At 38.0% G+C, this 26,276-nt stretch overlaps 1 protein-coding gene across 3 annotated transcripts in view; it reads left to right on the top strand.

The window, feature by feature from the left end:
• MARCHF6 (membrane associated ring-CH-type finger 6) overlaps nucleotides 1-26,276 on the top strand; it is a 77,129-nt gene that overhangs the window by 18,690 nt on the left and 32,163 nt on the right. For all 3 annotated transcript variants that reach the window (XM_082620497.1, XM_082620496.1, XM_082620498.1), the window contains exons 2-12: nucleotides 49-145; nucleotides 1,198-1,271; nucleotides 4,259-4,402; nucleotides 9,148-9,220; nucleotides 13,217-13,385; nucleotides 14,907-15,096; nucleotides 16,928-16,989; nucleotides 17,606-17,638; nucleotides 20,519-20,570; nucleotides 24,827-24,885; nucleotides 26,179-26,259. In XM_082620497.1, coding sequence (XP_082476623.1) covers nucleotides 49-145; nucleotides 1,198-1,271; nucleotides 4,259-4,402; nucleotides 9,148-9,220; nucleotides 13,217-13,385; nucleotides 14,907-15,096; nucleotides 16,928-16,989; nucleotides 17,606-17,638; nucleotides 20,519-20,570; nucleotides 24,827-24,885; nucleotides 26,179-26,259 — 1,034 coding nt within the window. The remainder of the gene's footprint in view (nucleotides 1-48; nucleotides 146-1,197; nucleotides 1,272-4,258; nucleotides 4,403-9,147; nucleotides 9,221-13,216; nucleotides 13,386-14,906; nucleotides 15,097-16,927; nucleotides 16,990-17,605; nucleotides 17,639-20,518; nucleotides 20,571-24,826; nucleotides 24,886-26,178; nucleotides 26,260-26,276) is intronic.

Raw genomic sequence — 26,276 nt, 5'->3', positions numbered from 1 at the left:
TAAAAAGTTATAACCAAAGATAATTCAATTTTTCTTTTTCATTAATAGACATATGTAGAGTGTGTCGGTCAGAAGGAACACCTGAGAAACCTCTTTATCATCCTTGTGTGTGTACTGGCAGTATTAAGTTTATCCATCAAGAATGGTGAGTCATCCTTTTAGAAAATTTTTATGTCTGATCTTTACTGTCATCTATATAATAAGGGGTACTGTTTCAATGAACTTTCTCTGTAACTAGTTATTTCTTTAAAATTTTTATTGTGAAAATATGGAAATTACCCGTATTTCTTATTACCATGCCATGTCATTTTGGTATATTGTCTTTCAGATGCACGTGAGTACCCATTTGTTTATTTCTACCACGGAGAGCTTATGTTCATGGGAAGTGTTATGGTGTTCTAGTTTTGCTTGGCATGATTATAGTTTACATTTAGGAAATGCTTTGTGTAAGGTAATAACTCAGTGGTTGTATACATTTTAACTCATTTAATCCTTACAACAAAACTGCAACGTGGAGTATGATTATGATTTTATGATTATTCAGGTGAGGGAACTGAAGCATTGAAAGGTTAAGTAACTTGTTCTGTGTCACACAGCCAGCCAATTAGTGATAGACCTAGCCACCAGGTAGCCGTATCCTTAGACCAATATTAGAACTGATGTTGATGCTTGGAGATTCTTCTATATTCAGTTATCTTTGAGGACGTTACAATTTAACTTTGATTAGTTAATTGTTCAGTTAATTGAAACTGCTTTTTTTTTTTTTTTTTTTTTTTCGGTATGCGGGCCTCTCACTGTTGTGGCCTGTCCCGTTGCGGGGCACAGGCTCCGGACGCGCAGGCTCAGCGGCCATCGCTCACGGGGCCCAGCCGCCCCACGGCATGTGGGATCCTCCCAGACCGGGGCACGAACCCGTGTCCCCTGCATTGGCAGGCAGACTCTTAACTGCTGCGCCACCAGGGAAGCCCCTTGAAACTGCTTTTTAATAGAGGAAATACATGTCGTTTTTATCTTTATCTGTTATAATTCTGTATTCTTAGAGGGCATCAATGATAAAAAGTTCAGGACTTTCTAAATTTAAAATTGTAAAAGTTCTTTGATATGTAAAATTTTAGTAAAGCAATATTAGTTTTCAATGAAACCTTAAAAGTTTTTTTGTTATAAACACTATACTTATGAATGTATTTGTAATTGCAGCTTAGTTCAGTGGCTGAAACACAGTCGAAAAGAATACTGTGAATTATGCAAGCACAGATTTGCTTTCACACCAAGTAAGTTCTTTCGAAGTTTTCACTGCATTTCTAGGTTATAACTGGCCACATAAAGGTGTTTAAACAGTTTTAAAGCAACTGTGTTCAGCTTAATTTGTCTTTTATGGTAATAGAAAGTATTGCTATAACATTTTGGAAAATATTTTTAAAAACTACACGTCAGCTTTTAACACACCACACGTTAGCTTTTAACACATCACACACATGTGATTAAATTTGTGGAATATTTCTTTTTTCTTTTAGACAAGTTCAAACGTGTACAAAGGTATAATGAGCCTGTATGTATCCATCACTCAGTTTCATCCATTTTCAACTCATAGCCTTTATATGTCATTCCCTAAGCTCTTGTTCGCACTTCTCCATCCTTATTAAAGCAAATCCCATCATTTATGATTTCATCTGTACATATTTTAGCATGTATCCCTAAAGAGTAATGGTTTTTTTAAAAAAATACAGCTATAATACCATTATTTACCCAGAAAAATTATTGATGCCTTGAATTTGTCAAATATGCCATCCCTGTTCAAATTTGGGACATCTTTTGAGTTTAAATTATGTTGAATTTAAATTATGTTGGTTGGAATAATAAAGACAAATACTTAATTCACTTTTTTAAAATAAGGCTTTTTAAGCTCAGTATTTTGTAGGCTTATGGTAAATATTTTGCAGATCTTTAAATTCTAATTATATTTATATATATTTATAACTCCTTTACCTATTGATTGATACTTAATATTGTTCATCTTAAATAAGTAGAGGTTTATACTGGCAAGTTATCAATAATTTGAAGCACATTTTCATTCTGGGATCCTAGTAAATTGCTCTCCCCCTCCCCCAGAGATATTTTTATGCTTTAGTTTTTGTTTGTTGTAAGCATCTGGAGCTGCTGAGTGTAAATTCTGTAAATTAGTGTTAGTTTTACTTTGTCTTTATGTGATGAGTGTATATAATTAAAATCATTACAGTTTCACTTTTGAAGCTTTGTATTCACTGTGCTCAAAAAATGTCAATTCTGTTATTTTGTAGTCTTTAATTTTCTGTAGGGCATAAAAACTGTACAGCTTGAGGTTTATTGCAAACTGCAAGACTAAATAATTGAATGTCTTCATGAAGTTTGATTGATAAGAAATACTCATGTGAGCTTCTTTATTCTGGGGCCAATAAAAGCTTGTGTTTGTACCTTTTAGTTTTCATTTGACAGTCATGTGCTCTCTTTATTACTGGTTTAGTGACTAGCTCCTGTATATCAAAAAATCCTCTTAAAGTACTGATCTTTGTGGGTGTGTTGTAAAAAGTTGCTATTTGTTACTTGTTCACTCCTTTTGTGTCTATAGCTGTGAACAGTTTTGTAATAGTGCTTTCATAAATTTCAGATCACTGATTTTAAGACTTTATTTATCATAGCTGTTTGTTTCGGCCTTATTGGAGAAAGAGGCCTTTATTCCTTCTGTATGTTCTTTCTGAGAAACCTGTGGTAGAGCAGTGGTTTTCACTGGAACCATTTACAAAGGAAATCTTTCTAAAACGTGTGTACATAGGGTCTGGTACCAATTCCAACATGTTTGTGGGGTGGTTTTCCCTACACCAGTGAGCAGTTCTGCAGGACACCAGCTGGGTGTCCTGCAGTTTAACCCACTTCTCATACTGTCTGCTCCAAGACAGCATTCCATTCCACAGGTTGAGGGCTCCGTCCTTAGAGGACTGGCGCCCCTCAACCCCCTGCAGATGCTAGTCGCAAACCCAGGCTGTTACTTCTGCTTTTGACTTTGTGACCCACTGACTTTGAATCAGGGGTTCCCAATGACCCCTTTCTTGGTTTGATTAATTTACTAGAGTGGCTCATAGAACTCAGAGAAACATTTTACTTATTAGATCATCAGTTTATTATAAAAGGATATAATTCAGGAACAGCCAGATTGAAGAGATGCATAAGGTAGGGTATGTGGGAAGGGAAACTGCACCGTTTTCCCCAGATCTACTTGTTTTCACCAGCTGGGAAGCTCTCCGAACCTGAGGCCTTTCAGGTTTTTATGAAGGCCTCATTACACAGCCGTGATTGATTAAATCGTTGACTCTCGGCGATTGGTTCTACCTTCAGTCCCTCGCTCCTCCCCAGAGGTCTGAAGGGTGGAGCTGAAAGTTCCAACCCTCTAATTGCTTGGTTGGCTCCCTTCGAAAACTCAAGCCCTACTCTTTCTCCCCACCCCCGCCAGGTTCAAAAGTCATCTCATTAACATAACAAAAGACACCTTTATGGCTTAGAAAATTCCTAGGGTTTCAGGACCTGTGAGCCAGGAACTGTGGACGAAGACCAAACGTATATGAGGAATATATTTTGGTCATCTGAACGACCAGATATGTATTTCTTATAAATCACAGTATTACCTGTGGCAGAACCTCTTTTTCTGAGTATTGAACCACACTTTGCAGAGAAGTGGGAAGACCTTAATTTACCATTTGGAATGTTGATTATTGTGCTAAAATGGGGTGGGGAGTGGCTAACAGATGTCAGTGGGCTGTTCGATCTTACAGGAAGTGGCTCTGCTGCAGATTGTTGTGCATTTTGAGTGCTATTTCTGAGGCTGGCATGGGGGGAGCTTGATGACGTCTGTCAGCTTCACCTTTTGCTCCTGTTTGCTTTATGTGATCTTTTATAATTTGAGAAACCAGATAATTACAGGGTTTGAATGCTGAAATATGTGTAAATTAGCCTTACATAAAGTTCCTGGCTATGAGCGAGGGATGTGTACTTCTCTTGAATCTTTTTTCCTGCTCAGAGGGCTGTTTCTACATTTCTTATGTGATTTGCTCTCATAAATGACTTCTGGGTAAATGTAGTATTTTATTGCGATTATTTGATTCATTTTTCTTATAGGAAAAAATATTTAAGTGCAATTGCCAATGTTGAAAGTTAAGATAGTGCTACCTGCCTAGAAAATAACCTGTTTGAATCTTCATGAAATTATGTGAACGTTTTCCCCTTATAGTTTATTCCCCAGATATGCCTTCGCGGCTTCCAATCCAAGACATATTTGCTGGACTGGTTACAAGTATCGGCACTGCAATACGATACTGGTTTCATTATACACTTGTGGCCTTTGCATGGTTGGGAGTTGTTCCTCTTACAGCATGTGAGTATTCATTCTTCTGTGGCTGGAGTTATTTAAACATTGCACAACTATTTAATATTATAAAGTAATATGGCATCATAGTTTTGTTCGAATGATATTTAATTATTTGATATTATAATGTCATGTATTAGGAAAACCTCATTTAGGAAACATTATTCACCTGAATTAAAAACCATTTTTTACCAGGTCAGTTTCTTGAATGAATGTGGGAAAGAAAAACACAGCATACAGAGGCTAATAATGAAAGTTCATGAAAGAATTGAAAAAGCAAAATCAAACATAATTAGAAAGAAATTGAATTTTATTCCTTGAAGTTTATTAGAGCTTTCAAGGATGACAAAAGATGGGTTCTTTTGAGATTTTTTTTGTTATCCCCTTTTAAAAAACACATATCTAATGGTGCTGAATAATTGGGAAGCATATCTTTCAAATATAGGAGGCTCTTTGGGAGATTGGTATACTAACTCTTAGTTGATTCTTTTTAGGTTCTTTGTGTTCTTAAAGACATGGAGAGGGGTCGATAGTATATGGTGCCAGAGTATATAGATAGGATTCTTTAGAGTTAACCACAAACAAGATTTTTAAATAAGTATAATAATATCCTCATGTCTCCTTAAAATAAAGTAAAATAAACTCAATCAGTTATAAAAATGAAAATCTTATGAAAGTAGCAGAATAGGTACCATTCACTTGAGTGAATTAGTGAGCTAGAAGATTGAGCAAGGAGTTCTCCAGGATGTAACTCAGAGACAAGAAGTTGCAAGTATGAGGGAAAAAATTTGAGAGATGGAGGCTACATCCGATTCTTTCAGTATCTGTCTAGTAAGTAGTTCCAGAGGGTAAAAGAGATTGAAAGAGAGAGCTGACTGGAAAAGGAAAAAGACAATCCTAGACACATTCTGAAGTTTTCCAGTGCTGAATAGGGTGGTGTATAGATGTTATGCTTTCAGATTATCCTACAAAATCATGAAAATCAGACTGGCATCAGACTTAAAGTCAGCAACATTGAATGTTAGAAGACAGTAGAATAGTCAACATATGGCAAAATTTTTGAACCCAAAATCTTCTTATTAAATCTCAGATAGAAGGACAAAATACAGACATTTCAATAGATGCAAGGACTTGGAAAGCTTACTACCTCAAATTATTTATGAAAAAAGTGTTTGAGAATATATTTTACTAAAACGAGCAAGGAATCAAAGACAGGGAAAGGTGTGAGCTCCGGAGAAAAAGAAACAAGTGCTTCTTACAGCTAAATCATAAGTGTTGTTAGTCTACAATAATTAGTAATTTTTTAGGTATTAATTGGAAACTAAAATTCTAGATGATCTTAACGAGAGAAATTGTGAGGGGAGGATAGAATTGAGAGCTTTTTAGGTTGTCTTATTTGTGGTGAAATTATAGGTGCTTCAGGTAAAACAGGAAAATACAGTGTAATTATGCATTAAAAATACAGGAGTAACCAAGTAGAGTCCAGAACTAGCAAAGGGGATTAACAGCAAAGGTGCCACTGCTGTTCAGGGGAGGAAAGATGGTCTTTTCAATAAATGGTACAGCATCAGCTGGACGGCTGTGTGGAGCAAGGACCCAGACCATTACCTCCCACCTGACACAAGTTAACTTTAGACGGTCATAAACCTGAATGGGAACATTAAAACCAAACAACTTCTAAAAGAAAGTACAGGAGAACAACCATAAAAGAAAGTACTGAGAAATTTAACTTAATTAAAATTAAGGACTTTAATTCATGCTCAGATACCTTTGAGAGAGAAAGGCAAGCTACAGAGTGAGAGACGGTATTTGCAATACACATATCCAGCAAAGGACTTGTATCCACGATATATAAAGAACTATATAAATCAGTAAGAAAAAGGAAGACAAGCCAGTTAAAAAGTGAACAGATGTTTCTGGAAAGAAGATTAAATAGCCAGTAAACACGTGAAGAGGTGCTCAGTATCATTAGTCATCGGAAATGCACAAGAAGATGCTGCTACATACTCAGAAGAATGGCTGAAATTAAAAGACAAGACTGTGCCAAATCCTTCTTAGGATGTGCAGCATCTGCAACATGTGTACATTGATAGTAAGAGTATATAGAGTATAGCCACTTCGGAAAGCTTTTTGATGTTACCTATCAGTGGTAAATACTATAAATACCTTATGGTCCAGTAGTTCTGTTTCTGGGAATGTTGGTAACAGGAATAAGAGCCTTGTGTCCACTAAAAGACACGTGTGTAACAGTGTCGTCACTGCAGCTTTGAGAATAGTAGTTTAAAACTGGAACCAACCAAACAACTATCAACAGTAGAACGGATAACAGTGTGGCTTACCCCTATAATGGAATACTACATAGTGGTGGAAAAGGAGCTGGCTGACGCGACATAGACTAACATGGATAAACTTCGCTTCTTTGAGAAAAAGAAGCCAGGCACAAAAGAGTATGGATTGTAGGATTGCATTTATGTGAAATTTTAAAATAGGCCAAATGGATCTATGGTGATAGAGATCAGAATAGTGGTTACCATTTGCTGGAGATACTGACTGAAAAGGGTCTTGAAGGAGCCTTCTGGGGAGCTAGAAATGTTGAGAATCTTATCTGGGTGGCAGTTACTTGGATATATACTAATATAAAAATTCACCCAGACACACTTAATATTTATGTAAATTTTATCTTAATAAAAAAGTAACAAAACTTAAATTTAAGTAACTGTTAGGAGAATAGAAATAAGATGATAAGTTTTCATCCTAGGGAGCGGGAATAGGAAACAGTGAGTAAAATTTGTAAAGTCTGACAAAAGACAGGAAAGACAAGAAGGGAGGGCTGAGGAACGGGAGTAAAAGAGAAGAAAAGATAAGATTGCAATATCCGTGATCATAGGGTTTAGATAGAGCCTCGTAATTGTGTATGTATAAAGTGTTCTGCTACAAGAGATAAGTACGAAACAGCCCAGGTTAATGCTAGAGGGATTTGTTAACAAAGGCTGACAAAACGCAGGAACAGTATTCACCAGCCAGATATTATTCAAGATGAAACACTTTAAATGAGGAACAGCATTTTATTTCATATTAATAAAAGGCATAGGGCTTCCCTGGTGGCGCAGTGGTTGAGAGTCTGCCTGGCGATGCAGGGGACTCAGGTTCGTGCCCCGGTCTGGGAAGATCCCACATGCCACAGAGTGGCTGGGCCCGTGAGCCATGGCCGCTGAGCCTGCACGTCTAGAGCGTGTGCTCCACAACGGGAGAGGCCACAACAGTGAGAGGCCCGCGTACTGCAAAAAAAAAAAATAAATAAAAATAAATAAATAAAAGGCATAGTCCACTAAGAAAACTTAAGAATTTCTATGCACCAGCAAACAGGACTTAGATATGTAAAACATTCATAGTTGTAGTGGAAGACTAACACTTCTGAAATCAGTAGATCAAGTAGTCAAAAATTAAGTAAGAACTTTGAGGATTTAAGTAACAGGTAGCAAGCTTTATTTCTGTTCTGACTTGTTTACACACACTCACACACAACTAAAATCTAAATTATGTCACCCACTACACATTCTGTAACTTCTTTCTTTAAGTTAGCAATGTACCCGTGGCTGTCTTTTCCTGTAGGAATGTGTTGAGCTACCTTATTTTTAAGCACGCTAGTAAGGAGGACTTTAATTTATGAGTCTGTTTTCGTATCTACAGACAATTGGCTGTTTGTTGCTTTTACTTGTTACAAGCATACTTGCTTTGAATGTTTTATACATATATGTAAGTAATTTCTGTCACAGAAAATCTTTTCCTGTCTTTCCATTTTGACTTGGCATTTGAAAACAGCCATTGAAGTCACTGTAAATTTTTGGTACAAGGCTATATAGGAAGTGCTTAAACTAATACACAAGTACTAGTTTGAAAGAAAACCTCAGCTTTTGGGCCTCATTTCCAAATCTGTTTCTGCCTTTTCTGACTAAGAGGATAAGGGGATGGCTGTGTATTTGCCCTTACTTCATCTTTTCCCTTCATGGCCAGATTTAAGATTTTGTCCTTTTGAGGACCCTTGAATCTGTTTGTCAAAAATTGGTTGTTTGCTGTTCATAGCACTGAAGCATGTACTCTACTGAAAAGTCCTCTTAATGTCAAAAATGTGTACCCCCCCAAACTTTATTTTCATGAGCAGACTCAGTGAAGTTTAGAATTCTAGGTTAAAGAAAATACTCTGTATTATAATTTTGGAGATATTTTCTTGAGATTGGTCCCCCCCTCTTCAGACATCTAAGCTCATTTGATAAAAGCAAGTAAGTAAATCTAGAGAGAATCACAACTTTAAACATTATTGTGTAACATTTATTCTTTACTGTCACTATTTTTTTTTTTTTTTTTTTTTTTTTTGCGGTACGCGGGCCTCTCACTGTTGTGGCCTCTCCCGTTGCGGAGCACAGGCTCCGGACGCGCAGGCTCAGCGGCCATGGCTCACGGGCCCAGCCGCTCCGCGGCATGTGGGATATTCCCGGACCGGGACACAAACCCGCGTCCCCTGCACTGGAAGGCGGACTCTCAACCACTGCGCCACCAGGGAAGCCCTACTGTCACTATTTTCAATGCTTGACTCTTTTTTTTTTAACTTTAGTTTTATGAGGCTCAACCTGGCAAAGACTAAATGTTTATTTCAGTGGCGTTCGCAGTGTTCCACTTTATCTCTGTTTAGTTGAGCGACTGTATGAGTTACGATGAGAGTTGTGACTGTGTGCCATCGTGCCCTTTCTTGGTAGGCCGCATCTACAAGTGCTTGTTTACTGGCTCTGTGAGCTCCCTACTGACACTGCCGCTAGACATGCTGTCCACGTAAGTACTGAACCTCGTGGTGGTGGAAGGCTGCACATTGTGAATGGTGCTCATTTTTCCTTCTGCATACTTGTGTTTGTGGTAACTTGAAAAGTCCTTCTATTCCAAGGACAAATAATACCTTATGTTTGTTACCTATTCTAAAGTTACAGCGACAGTGGAAGTAGCTGACACATATAAATGATGTTTTAAAACATACCCATCTTAAAGGACAGTTTGGTAACGGTGGGACAGCTACTTAAATAAGCTGTCGTGTAGTGCGAGAAATGTACTGTTCCATATAGTGATATGACCGGAGTTCATTTAAACATGTGTTTTTAACAACACAGACATTTGAAGTCAAATTTCTTTTTTAAATGTTTTTTGTGATTGTTAGGAGATGGACTGTAAAAACTTGTTCACTGTGGTGGTTTTACTGTATTTTAGTTTGATATAAAGCTTTGTAATGGCAGTTTCTTGGGAAAGACATATATGTGTTTTCAAAATTATTGATGTTAGAAATGCTGTAAATGATTAACAGTATCAAGATCATTAGAATATTAAGCTTGCAAAAGATTGCACCTCTGTTTGCTAAAATCTTCTTTCGTACCCAGTTGACCTTAGGTTTTTGATTCCTATGTCAGTAAAGGCAAAGAACAATATAAGACTGTCTTTTAGAACAGAAGCATGCGGAACATATTATAAAAATAAGCCAAATGGCAATAGAAGAGAGCAGGAGAGCATGTTACATTTCTGATAGAAAAGAAATCAAGGAGGAGGTCTTTTAAGTCTCTTGTGTCTGCATTATTTTGAATTGTGGCTGAAAATACTTAGAAATATTAGATGTGTTTGCAACTTGGTTTTCCTACTTGATAGTTTTACCTGTTTTTGGATAGAACAGGCAAGTTATTTAATTTATGTGTTTCTTTGGCAGTATAGGGAATAGATAAGATAAAAGGTTTTGAACTTGAACTTTATTTACATTACAACAGCTTTCGAAGTAATGTTTATAAGTAGACAAGGATCTTGAAAACAGGGCACTAATGGCTGTGGCCCTCATAAAAAGGAGAAGCAGTAATTTGACACACTTGAGAATTTAGAAATAGTGTAATAAGGTAACCCTTTGTATGAAAATATTGACCTCCTATGAAGCGATTCAGTGAAACAAGTAGGACAGCGTTACTATTTTTGGACATCAGATTTTTATATCAGCCATCCAGAACACAGTCTTAGTATAGAGGCAAGAAAAATCAATCTTGGCTGAAGTGTCATTCATATGTCTCCACGTATATGATGTAGCTCATCTCCGGCTTTCATTTAGGAATCGTATACGACATAAAGGCACGTATTAGAAGTAGCGAGGGAGGTCAGAAGAAAGCAAGGGGTGACTGCTAAGAGTGATGGAAGTTATATTTTAATATCTATGAACTAATAAAAGAACCGTTTCAAACAGGGCAGTCTTGTTCCATTTAGTGTGAGGCTAGAGTTGTGTTTATCATTGTGATTTGTGAGAGAGCAGTGTAGCAGCCAGTCAGTATCTCAGTTGTTTAGAAGAGGTGACTTGAGGTCCCATCTGTGCTGTTCAGTAAAGTGGGGGTGTGTTACTTCTTTAATGGTTTCTGTTTTAAGTGGCTAAATATGTTAATGTTTACCAAAGCTTAAATTGGTAGGCTTTGGCTTTGTGAAAAACAGGTGTTTATAGAAGCCATGTCAGTGAAAATTTAGTATTTTAGTCTCAAGTAAGGCAGTATTTTACTTGCCTACCACCTTTACTTCTTGTTGGCACAACCATTAAACATCTGGTTGTTTGGCAAGTGTGATCACTTAGGTGATGCAAAGAGGTAGCTGGTTGTAACAGAAGGAGCCCTGACATTGGAATTAAAAAGTTGCTGCATCTGCAACTTTTTGGTGACCTTGGGCAAATCACTGGACAGTTCTGAACCCCTGTTTCCTCATCTGTAAAATGAGGAAGCTCATGCCTCAGGGATTTGGGTGGGCTGTTCAAAGATTAAATTCACAAATACACGTAAAAACTATATGTGAATTTTGAGCACTATGTTAATACATAGCAAAATTATCACCAAAACTCAGAGCTGTTGCTTGTCTTATGTTGGCAGGCTCTCCTTTTCTCTGTGACCTGATTGGTTAGTGGGCCATACCTGAGTTGCCTTCATGAGCTTCCTCATTGACATGGGAAGAATGCTGAAAGCTTGGTGGGGATAGTGGAAAAAAATTGTAAGCGTGGGTTGCTTTTGTAATCTCATGCTGCATTTTAGAATTTGAAGAATTGAGCCAGTTTTTCTGAAAGCACTTATAAGTAAGTCACTTATTTTTTTCTGAGTAATGCTTCATTTTTCTCTATAGAATCCATTTTCTGAAATTTTACTTAAAATTTCTTAATATCTTAGCAGCTGCTAACTGTAGCTCAGTTCCTCAGCATCTCTAGGCACAGTCTATCCGTTAACTATTGCTGCAAAACATGCTGTCCCTAAAACTTAGTGGCTTAAAACAACAAACATTTTATTTGCTCATAATTCTGGGGGTTAGCAGTTTGGGCTGGGCTCAGCTGATCCATTTTTCTGTTGGGCTCACCTCCATTATGCATGTGTGTCACTGGGGTTGGGTAGTCTAAGATGGGGTACCTTGGCTCTTCCATATGGCTTCTCATCTTCAGAAGGCTAGTGGGGCTTCTTTACGTGGTGGCCTCAGGGCAGCATTCTAAAGGGGTGAGAGTGGAAGCTCACCTGAAAGCTCTCTTCTAGGCTTTAGAACTCAGGAAATTCGCTTCTGGTCCAGACAGTTCACAAATCAGCCCAAATTCAAGGTGTGAAGGAAAAGGAAAGGATTCTACAAAGGGTTTGTCACCATTTAAAAATCTACAATAAAATCGACGATAAGCAGTTGCTGTCCTTATTGCTGATGACAAGGAAGGAGTAGAGAAGTGGGTATTTTAGTCCCAACCTATCAAAATTTTAATGGCCTGGAGGGGTCCTTAGCAAGCGGGTGATTAGTATTCCTCTTTTGATTAACGTATATTCCAGCTAACACCTGAGGGCCACATTAGTTCAGTTTGGAGCTACCAGGCCGAGGTCTCCCAAATTGACCCTTCCTTAAGTTCTCCATGGAGGGAAAAACGTCCATTATGGTAGTGAATTTTCCAAAGGCTACCAAGATTCTTGAGTTGCCTTTGAATTACTCTGAAATCAGACATAGACCGGGGAAGGATATGCTCCTTCAGAGAGGAAAAGAACAAAGAGGTCTTCAGTATTATTACACTCCGTGTATTTTCATGCGAACCATACTTGATCTGTCTGGATTTGTTGAGAAACTAATACACTTTCGGTGTATTTGCAGTTGGCATCAAAATTTAATCTGCGTTCTAAATGAGGCCTTTGTAAAATGTACCACAGGCTTCTTTGCCTCATGCATTGTGTACTGTGTATCTCTCCGCCTTCCTTTATGTTGTCTTTAGGCCTTTCTAGAGGCCCTTCTCCACCTTTCTGATTTGCTGATTGTGTTCATTTTCATGGGTTTAAGTATCAGCTAACTAAGTTGGTTAAACTTGTGTATAAACTAAGGATAAGGGTATTCTTAGTAAGGGTTGGACAGAGTCATGTATCTTTAGGAAATTACATGTATTTAATACTTGACCTTTGTCAAGTATTTGGCTACTTTCGGTTTTTTGCTTGCTGCCTTCCTTTTTCTCAGCTATGTTCAAAGAGAGGCTGGATAGCCGATTTATGTAGTTCTGATGTTATTCTTTGCTTTCTATAATATGAACACATACAATACAAATATATAAATAAACATATTTGGCCAGCTTATAAGATACATAAATTGCCACCATCCTCGGAAATAATTCTTTTTGAGAGACTGATTTTTCACCAGAAAGTTATGACTTACTTTTCTCGTTCTTTCTGAGCTTTTTATGTAAAGTGAATGTCGTTACCTTTGGTTTCTTAATTTTAAGTGTTCTTTGGAGTAATTCTATGCACTTTTTTTTTTTTTTTTTAACAGGGACAATTTGTTGGCGGATTGTTTGCAGGGTTGTTTTGTGGTGACGTGCACATTGTGTGCGTTCATCAGCCTGGTGTGGCTGCGAGAGCAGATAGTCCACGGGGGAGCCCCGATCTGGCTGGAGCACGCTGCTCCGCCCTTCAACGCTGCTGGGCATCACCAGAATGAGGTAACTCCCTCTAGCCCCAAATTCATTTTATTTGGGTAGGACATAAGAATTATTGTTACCCTCTAGGACCCAAACCCTTGACTCCCGTGTCCCTCATTGCAAAGCAGGACAGTGACAACGTTTGGGAGAAGATTAAAGGAGATGTGAAAAATCAAAAGAATGCTGTTGTTACTTTGCCTCTTAGTTTTCTAGCGAGACTGGGAGCAGTACTGGGGGTATACTGCACGCCCTTTCATTCCCTTTGCCTGGGTTAGCAGCGTGCTGCCGGTCTGGCAGTTAATAGACAAACCACCTGCATGGGCTTCTGACATGCTGCATAACATTCAGGAAGCCCCCTCACCCTCTTTGTTCATTAGTTTCTTCATGTGTAAAATGCCTCACCTTTGTTGCTTTTAGTAGAAACATTACCAAAAGTAGAAAAATAGGAGTACTGTTGATAGCAGTCTTGTACAGTTTTACTTTTTATTTATGAGATGACATGCTCAGATACAAGAGTGTCTGCTAGAGACATTAAGAAGAGGAAGATAGGATAAATGATTTTTATTATCTTGTTTACTGAGAAATTATAGGGTTGAAAATGTAAAAAAAAAAAAAACTGGCTACTTACAATACAAAAACAATTTGCCCTTTGTAAAATTTTATTACGAAAAAACTGACTATAAAATTAATTCAAAATAATACTTAACGATACTTAAGGACTTAATTTTTCATTTAAGGACCTTTGGCTTTTTTTAGTGTGAAGATTGATTTCATCAAATTCTGCCATACCCTTTTTTCTACAGAATTAAGAGTACAACTTCACCTTTGAAAACCACACATATGAAAAATGGGACTATTAAGCAAGTTTTTACCTAGTGTTAATACTTTCATCATTGTACCTCATATTTTGAAGCATTTTAATACAGTTCTTTTAGAATCTTCATTAACTCCATAGGAGTTCAGTGTTTTAATTAACTACAACTAGGTCTTTGCATTTGGTAGGTAGCAGAATTTAGGAAGAGCCAGAGAAGCGTGCTTATGGAAACTGATAAAAGTTCATATGGACAGGCTTACCCTCCTGAGCAGAAATGAGAAACCTTTTCTCAAGTGTGAACTGATAACTGAGAATTAAGTTATATATCAGTATGTGTGTAAACAGATACATAAATATATTTTCATCCCTGAAGTGGTCAGTAAAGACAAGAGATGCCTTATAAAGAAGGATTATGGAATGATGTATTCAAGATAGCCAGATTTGTTAACCTGTTTTCTGTAAAGCTTTGTGAAATGTTAATCTCTAAGTTATATTGAATGAATATGTACACTGTTAAATGAGTTTATGTTCTTATATACCAAGTTGATCCAAATTCAGATACATTTAGAAGAAATGCCCTTGAGAGGTGGGTTTTTTTTGGAATTTTAATAGAGTTTGTGTCTGTTTGCTAGTTTTGTTTTTTTTTTTTTAGAAGGGAGGGTGCTATTTGAAAATAGAGCAGAACTGAGGCAAGTTAGCCAAATTTCTGGTCTCCTCTGTCATTTTAGGCTCCAGCAGGAGGCAATGGTGCTGAAAATGTTGCCCCCGACCAGCCTGCTAACCCACCAGCTGAGAACGCAGTGGTGGGGGAAAACCCTGCAGCCCAGGATGACCAGGCAGAAGAGGAGGAGGAGGAGAATGAGGAGGAAGACGACGCGGGCGGGGAAGATGCAGCTGATGCCAACAACGGGGCGCAAGGTAATGGCCGCCGGCATGTGCTCACCCTTCCTTTGTGACCATGAGTCCATTCCCAGCTCACCTTGGGGAGCATTGGAGTTTTCAAAATTTAATGGGTTTGAAGTTTGTTTCTAACCTGTTTTTACTTTATTTTGGCAGACTTGTATTTATGGATATACATATGCATACTTTTTTTTTTCTATGAAGCAGGGCACATTTTGAGTTTTACAGTTGTACTTTAGGGACTCCCCTAGCGGTGCAGTGGTTAAGACTCTGAGCTTCCACTGCAGGGGGCACGGGTTCAATCCCTCTTTGGGGAACTAAGATCCCACAGTGCCACATGGTGCGGCCATAAAATAAGATAAGATTAGATGAGATAAAATAAAATTCTACTTTACACAGGACTTTTTATAGGATGGATAGGAAGAAATTATTTGTAAGTTGGAATAGATCCTGTGTTTGTTTGTTTGTTTGTTTGTTTTTTGCGGTACGCGGGCCTCTCACTGTTGTGGCGTCTCCCGTTGCGGAGCACGGGCTCTGGACGCGCAGGCTCAGCGGCCATGGCTCACAGGCCCAGCCGCTCCGCGGCATGTGGGATCTTCCCGGACCGGGGCATGAACCCGTGTCCCCTGCATCGGCAGGCGGACTCTCAGCTACCGCGCCACCAGGAAAGCCCTAGATCCTGTTTTTTTAAAATGGAACTTGATACAGTTTTATCTTATTCCTTTGCCATTTTTATTGAGTTAGTACAACTTTTATTATCAAAGAAGAAGAATTGAAGTGTACTCTGCAGGCCAGATAGCACCCAAAGAAACCAGTTTCTCATTTTCTGACAGTATAACTCCAGAGTGGTAAAGAACTTCTGAGACCAGCCTGCCCGTCAGCTGTCAGTAGGTCACCACCTTCTTTTCTTTCCTCTGGCCCCAGAGTTTTCCTGTCAAGCACTGCACTGTCACTGGGTCCACTTATCACTGCTGATACCTGAGTGTTTCTTGTGTGCCAGGCACTCAAACACCAGATCCCTGCCTTCATGGAGTTTCTGGTCTAGTGACGAAGTAGAAATATCCAAGTGAACAAGTTTGTTATTACACATTGTGGTAAATGTGCATGTTGCTCTGAGGATGCTACTGAGGAGAGACCTGTTTTAAATAAGGTTCCCCAGGTAGCTCAGAGGAAGTGATATTTGAGCTGAGACGTGAAGGATGAGAAGAAGCCAGTTGTGTGATGGGAGCAGGGGGCCTTTGCAGGGAGAGGTGGGTGTATGTTCAAAGGCTCTGAGACTGCGGCTCCTGTACCCTAGTGCTGGCCCCTGTTTCCTTCTGTTTGTCTAATGCAGTAGGTCCTGCCTGGTCTTCCTTCTTCCATTCTCGCTCCACATAGTGTTTGTACTGCTCTCTTCCCTTAAAATCTGTCAGTTATCTCCCCATTATGTTAAAGAACAAAACAAAATTCAGGCTTCCCATTCCTCTTGTATGATCTGATCCCTGTCTGTCTGTCGTACTGCATCTTCTGCCACCCTCCTCCTCACCCAGAGAATTCTAGTCCCCTGGCTTCTTTACTTTTCTCAAACCCACCATATTCATTCTTGATTCAGAGCTGTTGAATTCCTCTGTTTCACATAACCCTGCTTATTTCCTTTCTAGCACTTATCACAATCTAGAATCATCTTATTTTATATGTTGTATTTATTTATGTTTTTAAAAAATTGCCTAACAAGCAAATACTCAGTTTGGAAAAATTTTAAGTGTGGTTTACCTTCTCAACAACAGTTACAAAACACCAAATTAAAAGAGTATATTTATTTATAATTCAAGTTCTATCAGTAATCTCTAAACTACAATTATATTTCCAGACGACATGAACTGGAATGCTTTAGAGTGGGACCGAGCTGCAGAAGAGCTTACATGGGAGAGAGTGAGTGAGACTTCTTTCTGTCAAGCATCCTAGTGTTTTAATCCTAACGTGTCTTAAAGTTGACCATATTTAGATGTATACACTAATTTTCCAGTTACATTTAATGAAAACAATTACCAGAACTTTGATTTCTAGGGAAAATTAAGTAATGTATTATTTGTGATGAAAATACTAAAAATATTATGATAAAGGTCTGTTGATACCTTTTTCTATCTTCTGGCCTTTGATACAGACCTTGCTCCGCTTACAAAATCTTTAACTTGAAATTGTGGACTTTTGAAAATGAAGTAACAATTTAAATTTAAGTATTATTCTGATGCTTCAGTTGACAAAGTAATACTGTTGTATCATGAAATCTTGACTGGCTCCATATCAATGAGTTGAAACCCAAGATGGAAAATTTTAACTTTATAATCATATGATTTGGATTAAAAGAAGATTCAAAATATAAAACTCGCATGAACAGAAGTTTTTCATTCTCTGAAAATGATAGGCTGTATTGGAAAGTAGTGGGTAAATACTATGTTTAAAAATATTGAAAGGAAAATGAGCTTTTTTCATAAATAGAATAAAAAATCCTGTTGCATCTTAAATTAATGTATATTATTTATTTTAGATGCTAGGACTTGATGGATCACTCGTTTTTCTAGTAAGTAAAGCTAATCTTTTTTTTTCTAATTTATTTATTTTATTTATTTTTGGCTGCGTTGGATCTTCATTGCTGTGCGTGGGCTTTATCTAGTTGCGGCGAGCAGGGGCTGCTCTTTTTTGCGGTGCGTGGACTTCTCACTGTGGTGGCTTCTCTGGTTGCAGAGCATGGGCTCTAGGCATGAGGACTTCAGTAGTTGTGGCACATGGGCTCAGTAGTTGTGGCTTATGGGCTCTAGAGCGCAGGCTCAGTAGTTGTGGCTCACGGGCTTAGTTGCTCCGCGGCATGTGGGATCTTCCCGGACCAGGGCTCGAACCTGTGTCCCCTGCATTGGCAGGCGGATTCTTAACCACTGCGCCACCAGGGAAGTCCAAGCTAATCTTTTTTAATAACAGAATTGCAACTTAATTATTTGTCTTAGTGATTCAGTGATTTCAGATTTACAATATGTTCTGGCTTTTTATATTAAAGGTCAAAATGCCCTGTGATTTTTGGTTACTTAATATGTTGAAGAAAGCCTATCTTGTACATTGAAAATAACTGGCAAAGCATAAAGGTAATATTATTTACAAAGGAAATTATTAAACATATTTGATTTTTAGAAAATGAAATTCAAAGTTGATGGTAGTTAAGAATACTTGGCCTTCTTTTAAAGTCCCACCTTGTGGGACTTCGCTGGTGGCGCCGTGGTTAAGAATCCACCTGCCATTGCAGGGGACACAGGTTCGAGCCCTGGTCCGGGAAGATCCCACATGCCATGGAGCAACTAAGCCCGTGCGCCACAACTACTGAGCCTGCGCTCTAGAGTCCATGAGCCACAACTACTGAGCCCGTGTGCCACAACTACTGAAGCCTGCACGCCTAGAGCCCATGCTCTGCAACAAGAGAAGCCCGTGCACCACAATGAAGAGTAGCCCCCGCTCGCCACAACTAGAGAAAGCCCTCACACAGCAACGAAGACCCAGTGCAGCCAAAAATAAATAAATAAAATAAATAATAAGAATTTAAAAAAAATGATTAAAAAAAAAAAGAAAGTCCCACCTTGCAATGTTTAACGCCTGAACTGCAGTTTTGCGTTGTTCACAGAGAGAGCCCCGTTTGTTGCGCCTCTCCTATCTTTACCTTAATAATAAAGAGTACAACTGTATGATGAAGAACAGTTCTTTAATGAACTTGTTCTTTAAGGAGAAATGATGCTCTTTTCAGGTTCTGTAATACAAAATCACTTGCCATTTGGGAGTTTTGAATAGCTTTAAGTATCAAGATGACTTTGGCTGCAGGTAGCCAAACCGCAGCTGACCAAACCAGTAACACAGGAGGAAGTCCAGAGGAAGGATAGGCTTCAGGTGTGCTTGATCCGGGGGCTCAGCAATGTCATTGAAGAGTCAGATAATTTCCGTCTGTCTCCTCTGCTGTCCACAGTGTTGGCTTCCTCTTCAGGCTGGCTCCTCAGGCCAGAATAGGAAGTTGAGGTTAGCAGTGTTAGGATTTTGAGGAATGTATCTGATGATAATTCACAGATTAGTAAGAATGTGATATTGGTGAGCTCCTATTCAAGGCTTGAGTATAATCAGTATAGAAGGTATTATTTGGGTATATACTGATTTTTGTCCTTTATCAGTCCCTCATAGATGAGTGATAGAAGTCGTTGAGGCAGTGGTGTTAACTCAAATCCATTCTAATTTTTAGAAAAAAACCACAGGATGACTTCATGCATTTGTTGCAAATTATTTAATATGTACCATGTGCCAGCTGTGATAGTTACTGGATGACTCAGAAATGAATGAAATAGGGTACCTGTTCTCAAAGACTCTTTATAGTTTAGTAGAGAGAAATGAACATGTAAACAAGGAACTTTAGGTAAAGACTCTGACAAACAGTGTGTATAGGACACGAGAGACATAGAAGAGGGCTTAGGCCTTTCTTGCAGAGGGGCGTTGTCAGCGGGGAATTTTTATGGAAGATAACTAGAGGTTGAGGCACAAAAGATATTGAGGATAAGGACAGTTTGGGAGCCCGTAAGGCAGAGAAGCTGAAAAATGCAAGTGATATGAGCCCACATGCTAAGTAGGAAGGTACAGTAGTAGTCCTCTCTTAAACAAACTTATCATCCTCTTGCCACTTGGATTTGTGGCAAATTGGGAACCTGATTAGAATAACCTTTCTAAAAAGAAAATCTTACCATGTTAAGATTCGTGAAAATCTTTCTCCACGGCCCCCTTGGAAGGATCATTTAACTTGATTGTGAGGGGAGGTAGTGGGCCTGGGCAAACGGGCTTGGGTGTCCCGATGGTCAGCGTGGAGCGTGACTGAGCACACGCGGAGGAATAGGTGGGTGGGCCTCATGTTGGAGGCGGTAGTACCTAAGTGTGGAGTGTGTCAGTGGCCAGGTGAGAGCACATATTCTGAGACGTGAACAAAGAAAGCCATGGGGACAGAAGGGACCAGAGAAGATCAGGTGACCTTAAAGAAGGCATGAGAACACACTGGACACTGAAAAGAAGTGCTGTGCAGTTTACATTGATACGTTGTTCACAAATAATGTGGTGTTCAAATTTTTCTTTATTTAGAATTTTTTAGTGTCATATGACTTAAATGAAACCTGGCGATTATTTATGAGAATCTGTGTAGTTTGTGGTAGATTATTCATTTCTGAAGAGGAAATGTTTATGGTTTGATTTCTTTTTTTTTTCATGTGGACATGATGAACTTTAAGTTTCATTAGGTTTAGTTTTATGAGCTATCTAATGAAAAATGAAGTTACACATAATTTCTGAACAAAATCTCAAAATTATAGTAAAAATTTCAGTCTTATAACTAAATAAATGGATTAAACATAAATAGGAGATGAATATGTTTATTAATGCTCTTTTCCTTTAGGAACATGTCTTCTGGGTGGTGTCTTTAAACACACTGTTCATTCTTGTTTTTGGTAAGTGGCGTTTATGCTTTTATTTATGGTATTATGGTAGGAGTTTAGTTTTCTAGGAGTCTTTTTTTTTTTTTTTCTAGGAGTCTTGTTACAGGTTTTGTTTTGTTTTTCAACTTAGGAATATATGAAACAGTTTTAGACAGTCATCTGGTATAGGAAGACCCCAGGTATACAGTTACTTTCTTTCCTAAGCAACATTGACTATGGTTATTTACCAACTTTGCTTCTGTTGCGCATTTCTGTCTCTCTTTGTAGAAGCCAATTTTACACTGACTTGAGAATATATAATATTTCACATCTGGAATTCATTTTGTGCTGATTATCTGTGTGTTCTTCCCTATGGCAGAAGATCTTGTTTTCATCTGTTAAAATCCTGACCAAGGCCTTACCAGAGGCCTTGGCTCGGGATCTGTCACAGAGATGGATATAGGCTTCAGGAAACTGTAGTTCCCCTCAGAACCAGATTCCAGCAAAGTTTACTTCCAAACACCTTAACAACTGTAGCTATGCGGATTCTGCGACAACACTAAGAGTCCCTCCCATTGGGAGTCATGAGAGTAAGGAAGGCAGGGTCGAGATGTAGCTGACAGGTTTTTCTGCTTTGGGGAAAGGTAAGGGAAACAGTTGACTAAACCAAGATTTTAGAAGTCAGTTCCTCAAGGTGGCGTCTGATAGAACTGGGTTATTGTTAGACTGTACTATTGGGGTCTCATAGAGAGACCTCAGGCTGCAGATCTCTGTATAGGGAATATCTTTGAGAAATTCCTTCCTTAGTGCATATGAATTACTCCTAAGAAAGAGGAATATTTTCCAAGTTTCTTCCACTAAATTCCAAGTTATTTGCTCTGTGTTAGGGACTAGAAAGCAGTGTTTTCATCAGGAAACAGTTGTCTTCAATAGGAAGCCATATGATCAAAGAAGACACTGAATAAGTAGATCAAAGATGAGACAAAAAAATTGTTTTCTGAGTATTATCTATAAAAGAGCAAAAGATATTTATCTGTATCTTGTTGAAACACAATATCTTTTAAAAGTTCCATTCATTCTTAATTTTTAGTAGATATTTAAGATGGTGCAAATTAACAGGAAGCCCATTCTTTGTTGTTTTCCCTTGCATATGGGGGTGAAAATGTGTCTGCAGATTATTCTGCATTTATTTCTCATTATGTAAAATAATTGATATATAGCGTGTGAAACTCTTTTCATCTTGACCAAATTTTCCTTGAGAGGAAAAAATGATCTATATAGACTTTAGTCTTGGTTCTTGCAAGAAAAGCTTAGGGCTAAATTAATGTTTAAAGGAATAAGTCACCTTTAAAGCATGAATTATAGAAATAAGAACTCTTGTTTATATACAGCAAATCTCAACTAAGTAAATTTTTTTCTAATCCAACTTCCTAAGCTTATACTATGAAAACAATATTTTTTGTCTTAGTATGCACATTATCCTTAGGATCTTTTGAAATGAAACCAGAAGTTTTCCTCTTTTTAGGACTATGCTTTTCCTTTCAGATGAACGTAGTCATTGGGATTAAGCAACACTCGTGTGTCTCTTTCCTGCTTGGGTTGCTTTCCTGCAGTTTCCGCTGGCATTTGTGGACCCTTGTGGTCGTGTATTAACTTTGCAGAAAGAACACCTCACAGTGCTGCGGTCCCAGTGGAAGGGAACAATCCTAAGGAACTGACCTTAAGTTCAGGGCACCTAGCTAGTAGTTTCTGTGTAACGGGATAGAAATTGATTGTTAAACTTGGTGCTTCAGGTTAATATGTAGATACAGAAAGAGTTGAAATTTGAACATTTGCCTTTCCCAAGGGCCTCCCTGAGTCGTCCTCAGAGTTGGGTGTGAGAATAAAATAGGAAAAATTCTGCATATAGTTATCTCGCACACTTTAAAATTTTCTTGTGCTTCATAATACACATAATATGTTAATCAAATAGTATATGTGTATCATTTATAAAGAAATTCAAGTGTATTGGGAATACCTGTTAAAAAAATTTCTACTTACGAATACTTGGTCAAAAAGGTTCGGCAGCCAGATCCCTATAGATTCACTCTGACTTTTGTCTTGATGATGGAGTCTCCCTCTCCCCTTTCCTAATAATCTATACTGTTGAGTTATTTTTGCCATAAAAAAAGGTAATCAAATTTTATTACTGAGAATGAATTACAGTTATATTAACATGGAAAGAAAGACTTGAGGAAAAGAGACTGTCAAAATTCTTAATATGAAAATTTTAAGGCTATTTTCTTTTTTCTTTTAAACATCTTTATTGGAGTATAATTGGTTTACATTGTTGTGTTAGTTTCTGCTGTATAACAAAGTGAATCAGTTATACATATACATATATCCCCACACCTCCTCCTTCTTGCGTCTCCCTCCCACCCTCCCTATCCCACCCCTCTAGGTGGACACAAAGCACCGAGCTGATCTCCCTGTGCTATGTGGCTGCTTCCCACTAGCTATCTATTTTACATTTGGTAGTGTATATATGTCCATGCCTCTCTCTCACTTCATCCCAGCTTACCCTTCCCCCTCCCCGTGTCCTCAGGTCTATTCTCTACATCTGCGTCTTTATTCCTGTCTTAAGGCTATTTTCTTATTTAACCAGAATATCATCACACTTCACAAAATTACCACAATTGAATATTACCTAATAATAGATCATATTAAAAATTCTAGATTGTCTCCTTAAATATCATTTTATAGTTGCTTTGTTTGAATGAGAATTCAAATAAGGTCTACCTGTTACCTTTTTTTTTCAGTTTTGGACAAAAATTCATTAAATTGCACTAAAGTTCATCTACTTTTAAAACAGAGCTGAGAATAGTCGAGGAGATTTTGAAAGAAGTATATTGAGGGAGGTTTACCTTACCCAGATTTTGAAATTTTTTTAAACCTACAGTAATTAAAAAAAATTTTTTTTATTGTTTTACAATTTTTAAAGGTTACTTTCCATTTACAGTTACTACAAAACATTGGCTGTATTCCCCTTGTTGTACGGTACATCCTTGAGCCTATCTTACACCTGGTAGTTTACTGTTACTTTTGGTTGTTAAATCTTAAGTTTTTTGGATCTAGAATCTTTTTTATTTGCTCCCCTCATCTGCCCCTACCCTATTTTGCCATTGATTTGTTGATGACACTAGGTCAGCTGTCTTCTACGTGTCTCACTTTCTACTTTGTTCCGATGACTTCCTGTTGATTCTGCTACCTTGTTCCTTTGTCTCCGTATTTCCTTTAAACTGGAAGTTAAATCTGAGGCCTGATTAGATTCAGGTTCAGTACTTCTGGGACAAAATTTTCACTGGTCATGCTTTGCCTATTATTATGACATATCAGGAGGTACATGATATCTGGTTATCCACCTTTGTCTGTGGTTCAGGTGATAGTATCTTGAAGCCTCTATTGTTAGGTTTCATTTTTCCTTTTAAACATCAGAAAGTAATCTGTGGGAGGTGGTATTTTAGTATTATGCAAATATCTAGTGTGCCATCAACATTTTACCGAATGAATATGTTTATATTATCTATTGATACTTGCCTGAATTAATTTATTTTTATTAGGTATTACAAAATGGTGATTTTCAAATTCTGTCATCTTTATGCATTTATGGGCTGGCTTTTCTGTAAAGAAGAGCTTGATCTTATCAGCTAGAACTATTTAGTTAACCTGAATTTGTTTGTTTGGAAGAAGCAGGACAGATGTGCAGTTCTTTTCCTTTAATTATTAGTTTTCAGGATAAGGAATTGATGTTCTAACTACTTCCCTTCGTGATGAAAGTGTTTTCTATTATGTTGCTTTTTTCCTTTGTGGTTTTTGTTTTTGGCTTTCCCTTTTTTGAGTATTATGAACTCATGAATTTGTATGTATTCAGTGTGTTTTCATCAGTTTTCTTTTTGTTGTTGTTGTTTTTTGGATGCTCATATCTTCTTCACTGTATGTATTCAGTGTGTTTTCATCAGTTTGGGGGTTTTTTTGTGGTTTTTTTTTTTTGTATGCTCATGTCTTCTCCTCTTTCCACAGGCCTGTGAGACTGTTTTCACAGTAGTTCTTATGTCCTTTCACCATGAGTTTCTTAGGAGCTTGGTAAATTTCTTGCTCTCTGGTTATAGAGAATGTCACAGACAGTACAGTTTTGGTTCTGAGATCTTCCATTTCTCCAAGAAGCCTTTGTTCCTTTTAGTGGGGTTGGTACTAGGAGTGTTCGTTGTCGTGATTTTGAAGTTTTCATTGAGGTTTTCCCCCCCTTTTAGCATTTTGCCCTTACCACATTGGCCACTTCTCCCTTGTTGGTTTGGGATTTGAAGAACACGTGAGTATGATACTTCTGCAAACTTAATTTTATTAATTACCCCAAATTTGATATATGTTGACTAAGTAATAATATTGTAAGGAGTTACGTCATTTCTCAGTCTGCCTTATACGAAGGAATAGTTATCCAGCACCATCTCGTTCACCTCTTCTAAGCCAGAAGTGGCCTAAGACGTAGTAGGGCATGTTGTCAGCTGTGGAAGAAGTTCTCTGAGCCCCACGATGCACTGTCTTCCTTCCTGTTGGGCAGGCCAGAGACATACTGTGGGAAAGTTTTCTTACAGGCTGATTTTTGACCTGCTCCGTTAGCCTGTGTGCTCCTTTCTCTCCCTTTTCCCTAGTTGCCCCATAGTGAATTCAGACAGGTAATGATATATTAATCAATTTTTTAAAATGTTGATCTGTGTTGGAATGATGGACTGTGGTGTTTTCTAAAGAAATTTGCTTTAATTTTGACATTTTATTGCCGTTTTTCAGAATTAGATAAATATTTGGATGGACAACTACTACAATTTTGGGGGGTCCCCAGAAAGATTTAGTCTTTTAAGAAAAGCTGACACAGCTGGAATATTCTGGTCAATTTGTATATGTGAATCCTGAAAGATCACATTCGGAAGTTTCTGAAATGGCAAAGAGACATGTTCTGATACTTAATACAGCTCTCCAAATTCTCACTAGTTGAATGCAAGAACTTGGAAAGTTCAGATAAATGCTTTGATAAATTTTGACTTTATAAACTGTCACCACTTGCTACCTGAAATTCAGGAACCAAAAGGTGATGGTATCTTGGGCAGTGTATGTCACTATCCAAACTGTTAACTCTTTGTAAGTTGATAATGACACAGATTTGGCGAGCAAGGGAAACTGAAACATTGTGGTTAGGAGATAGGGTGGCTAAGATGTACCTTGGCCAGAGGATGGCTTGGACTCTGTGCTGCTGTTTTCAGCGCTCAGCCTTTAGCGGGTCCGCTTGAGAACGGACTGAAGTGCAGACGGTTACAACTTTTTTCTTATTTTTGTAAAATTTAATTCACTCTACTCTTTATTATTTTGTCTGCTTGAGTAAAGTGTTATTTTTTAATTTTTCCTCATCTTTTCGTAATAAGTAGCAGTCCATGGGAGAATCTGCTTTGCAGAGGTGTCATCCAGAGGGGATTTTATAGTTGTTTTTTAGTTACGAATTCCTGAGGTAGTTCACATTTAGTCTACTTGGATTGTTTAATAAACATTGTTAAACTGGGGTGTAGGCCATGTGGTGAAATTACATTTTGTTTATTTATTTTCTTATTTCTAGGTCCAAGCATCCCATTTTGAAGGCCTAATCACGACCATAGTTGGGTATATACTTCTAGCAATAACACTGATAATTTGTCATGTATCCTTTAATGAACC

This window comes from Mesoplodon mirus (genome assembly GCF_964341445.2).
Source record: "Mesoplodon mirus genome assembly, chromosome: 5".
NCBI lineage: Eukaryota > Metazoa > Chordata > Mammalia > Artiodactyla > Ziphiidae > Mesoplodon > Mesoplodon mirus.
The sequence above is the reverse complement of the archived record's forward strand: the minus strand, read 5'-3'. Positions and strand labels throughout refer to the sequence as shown.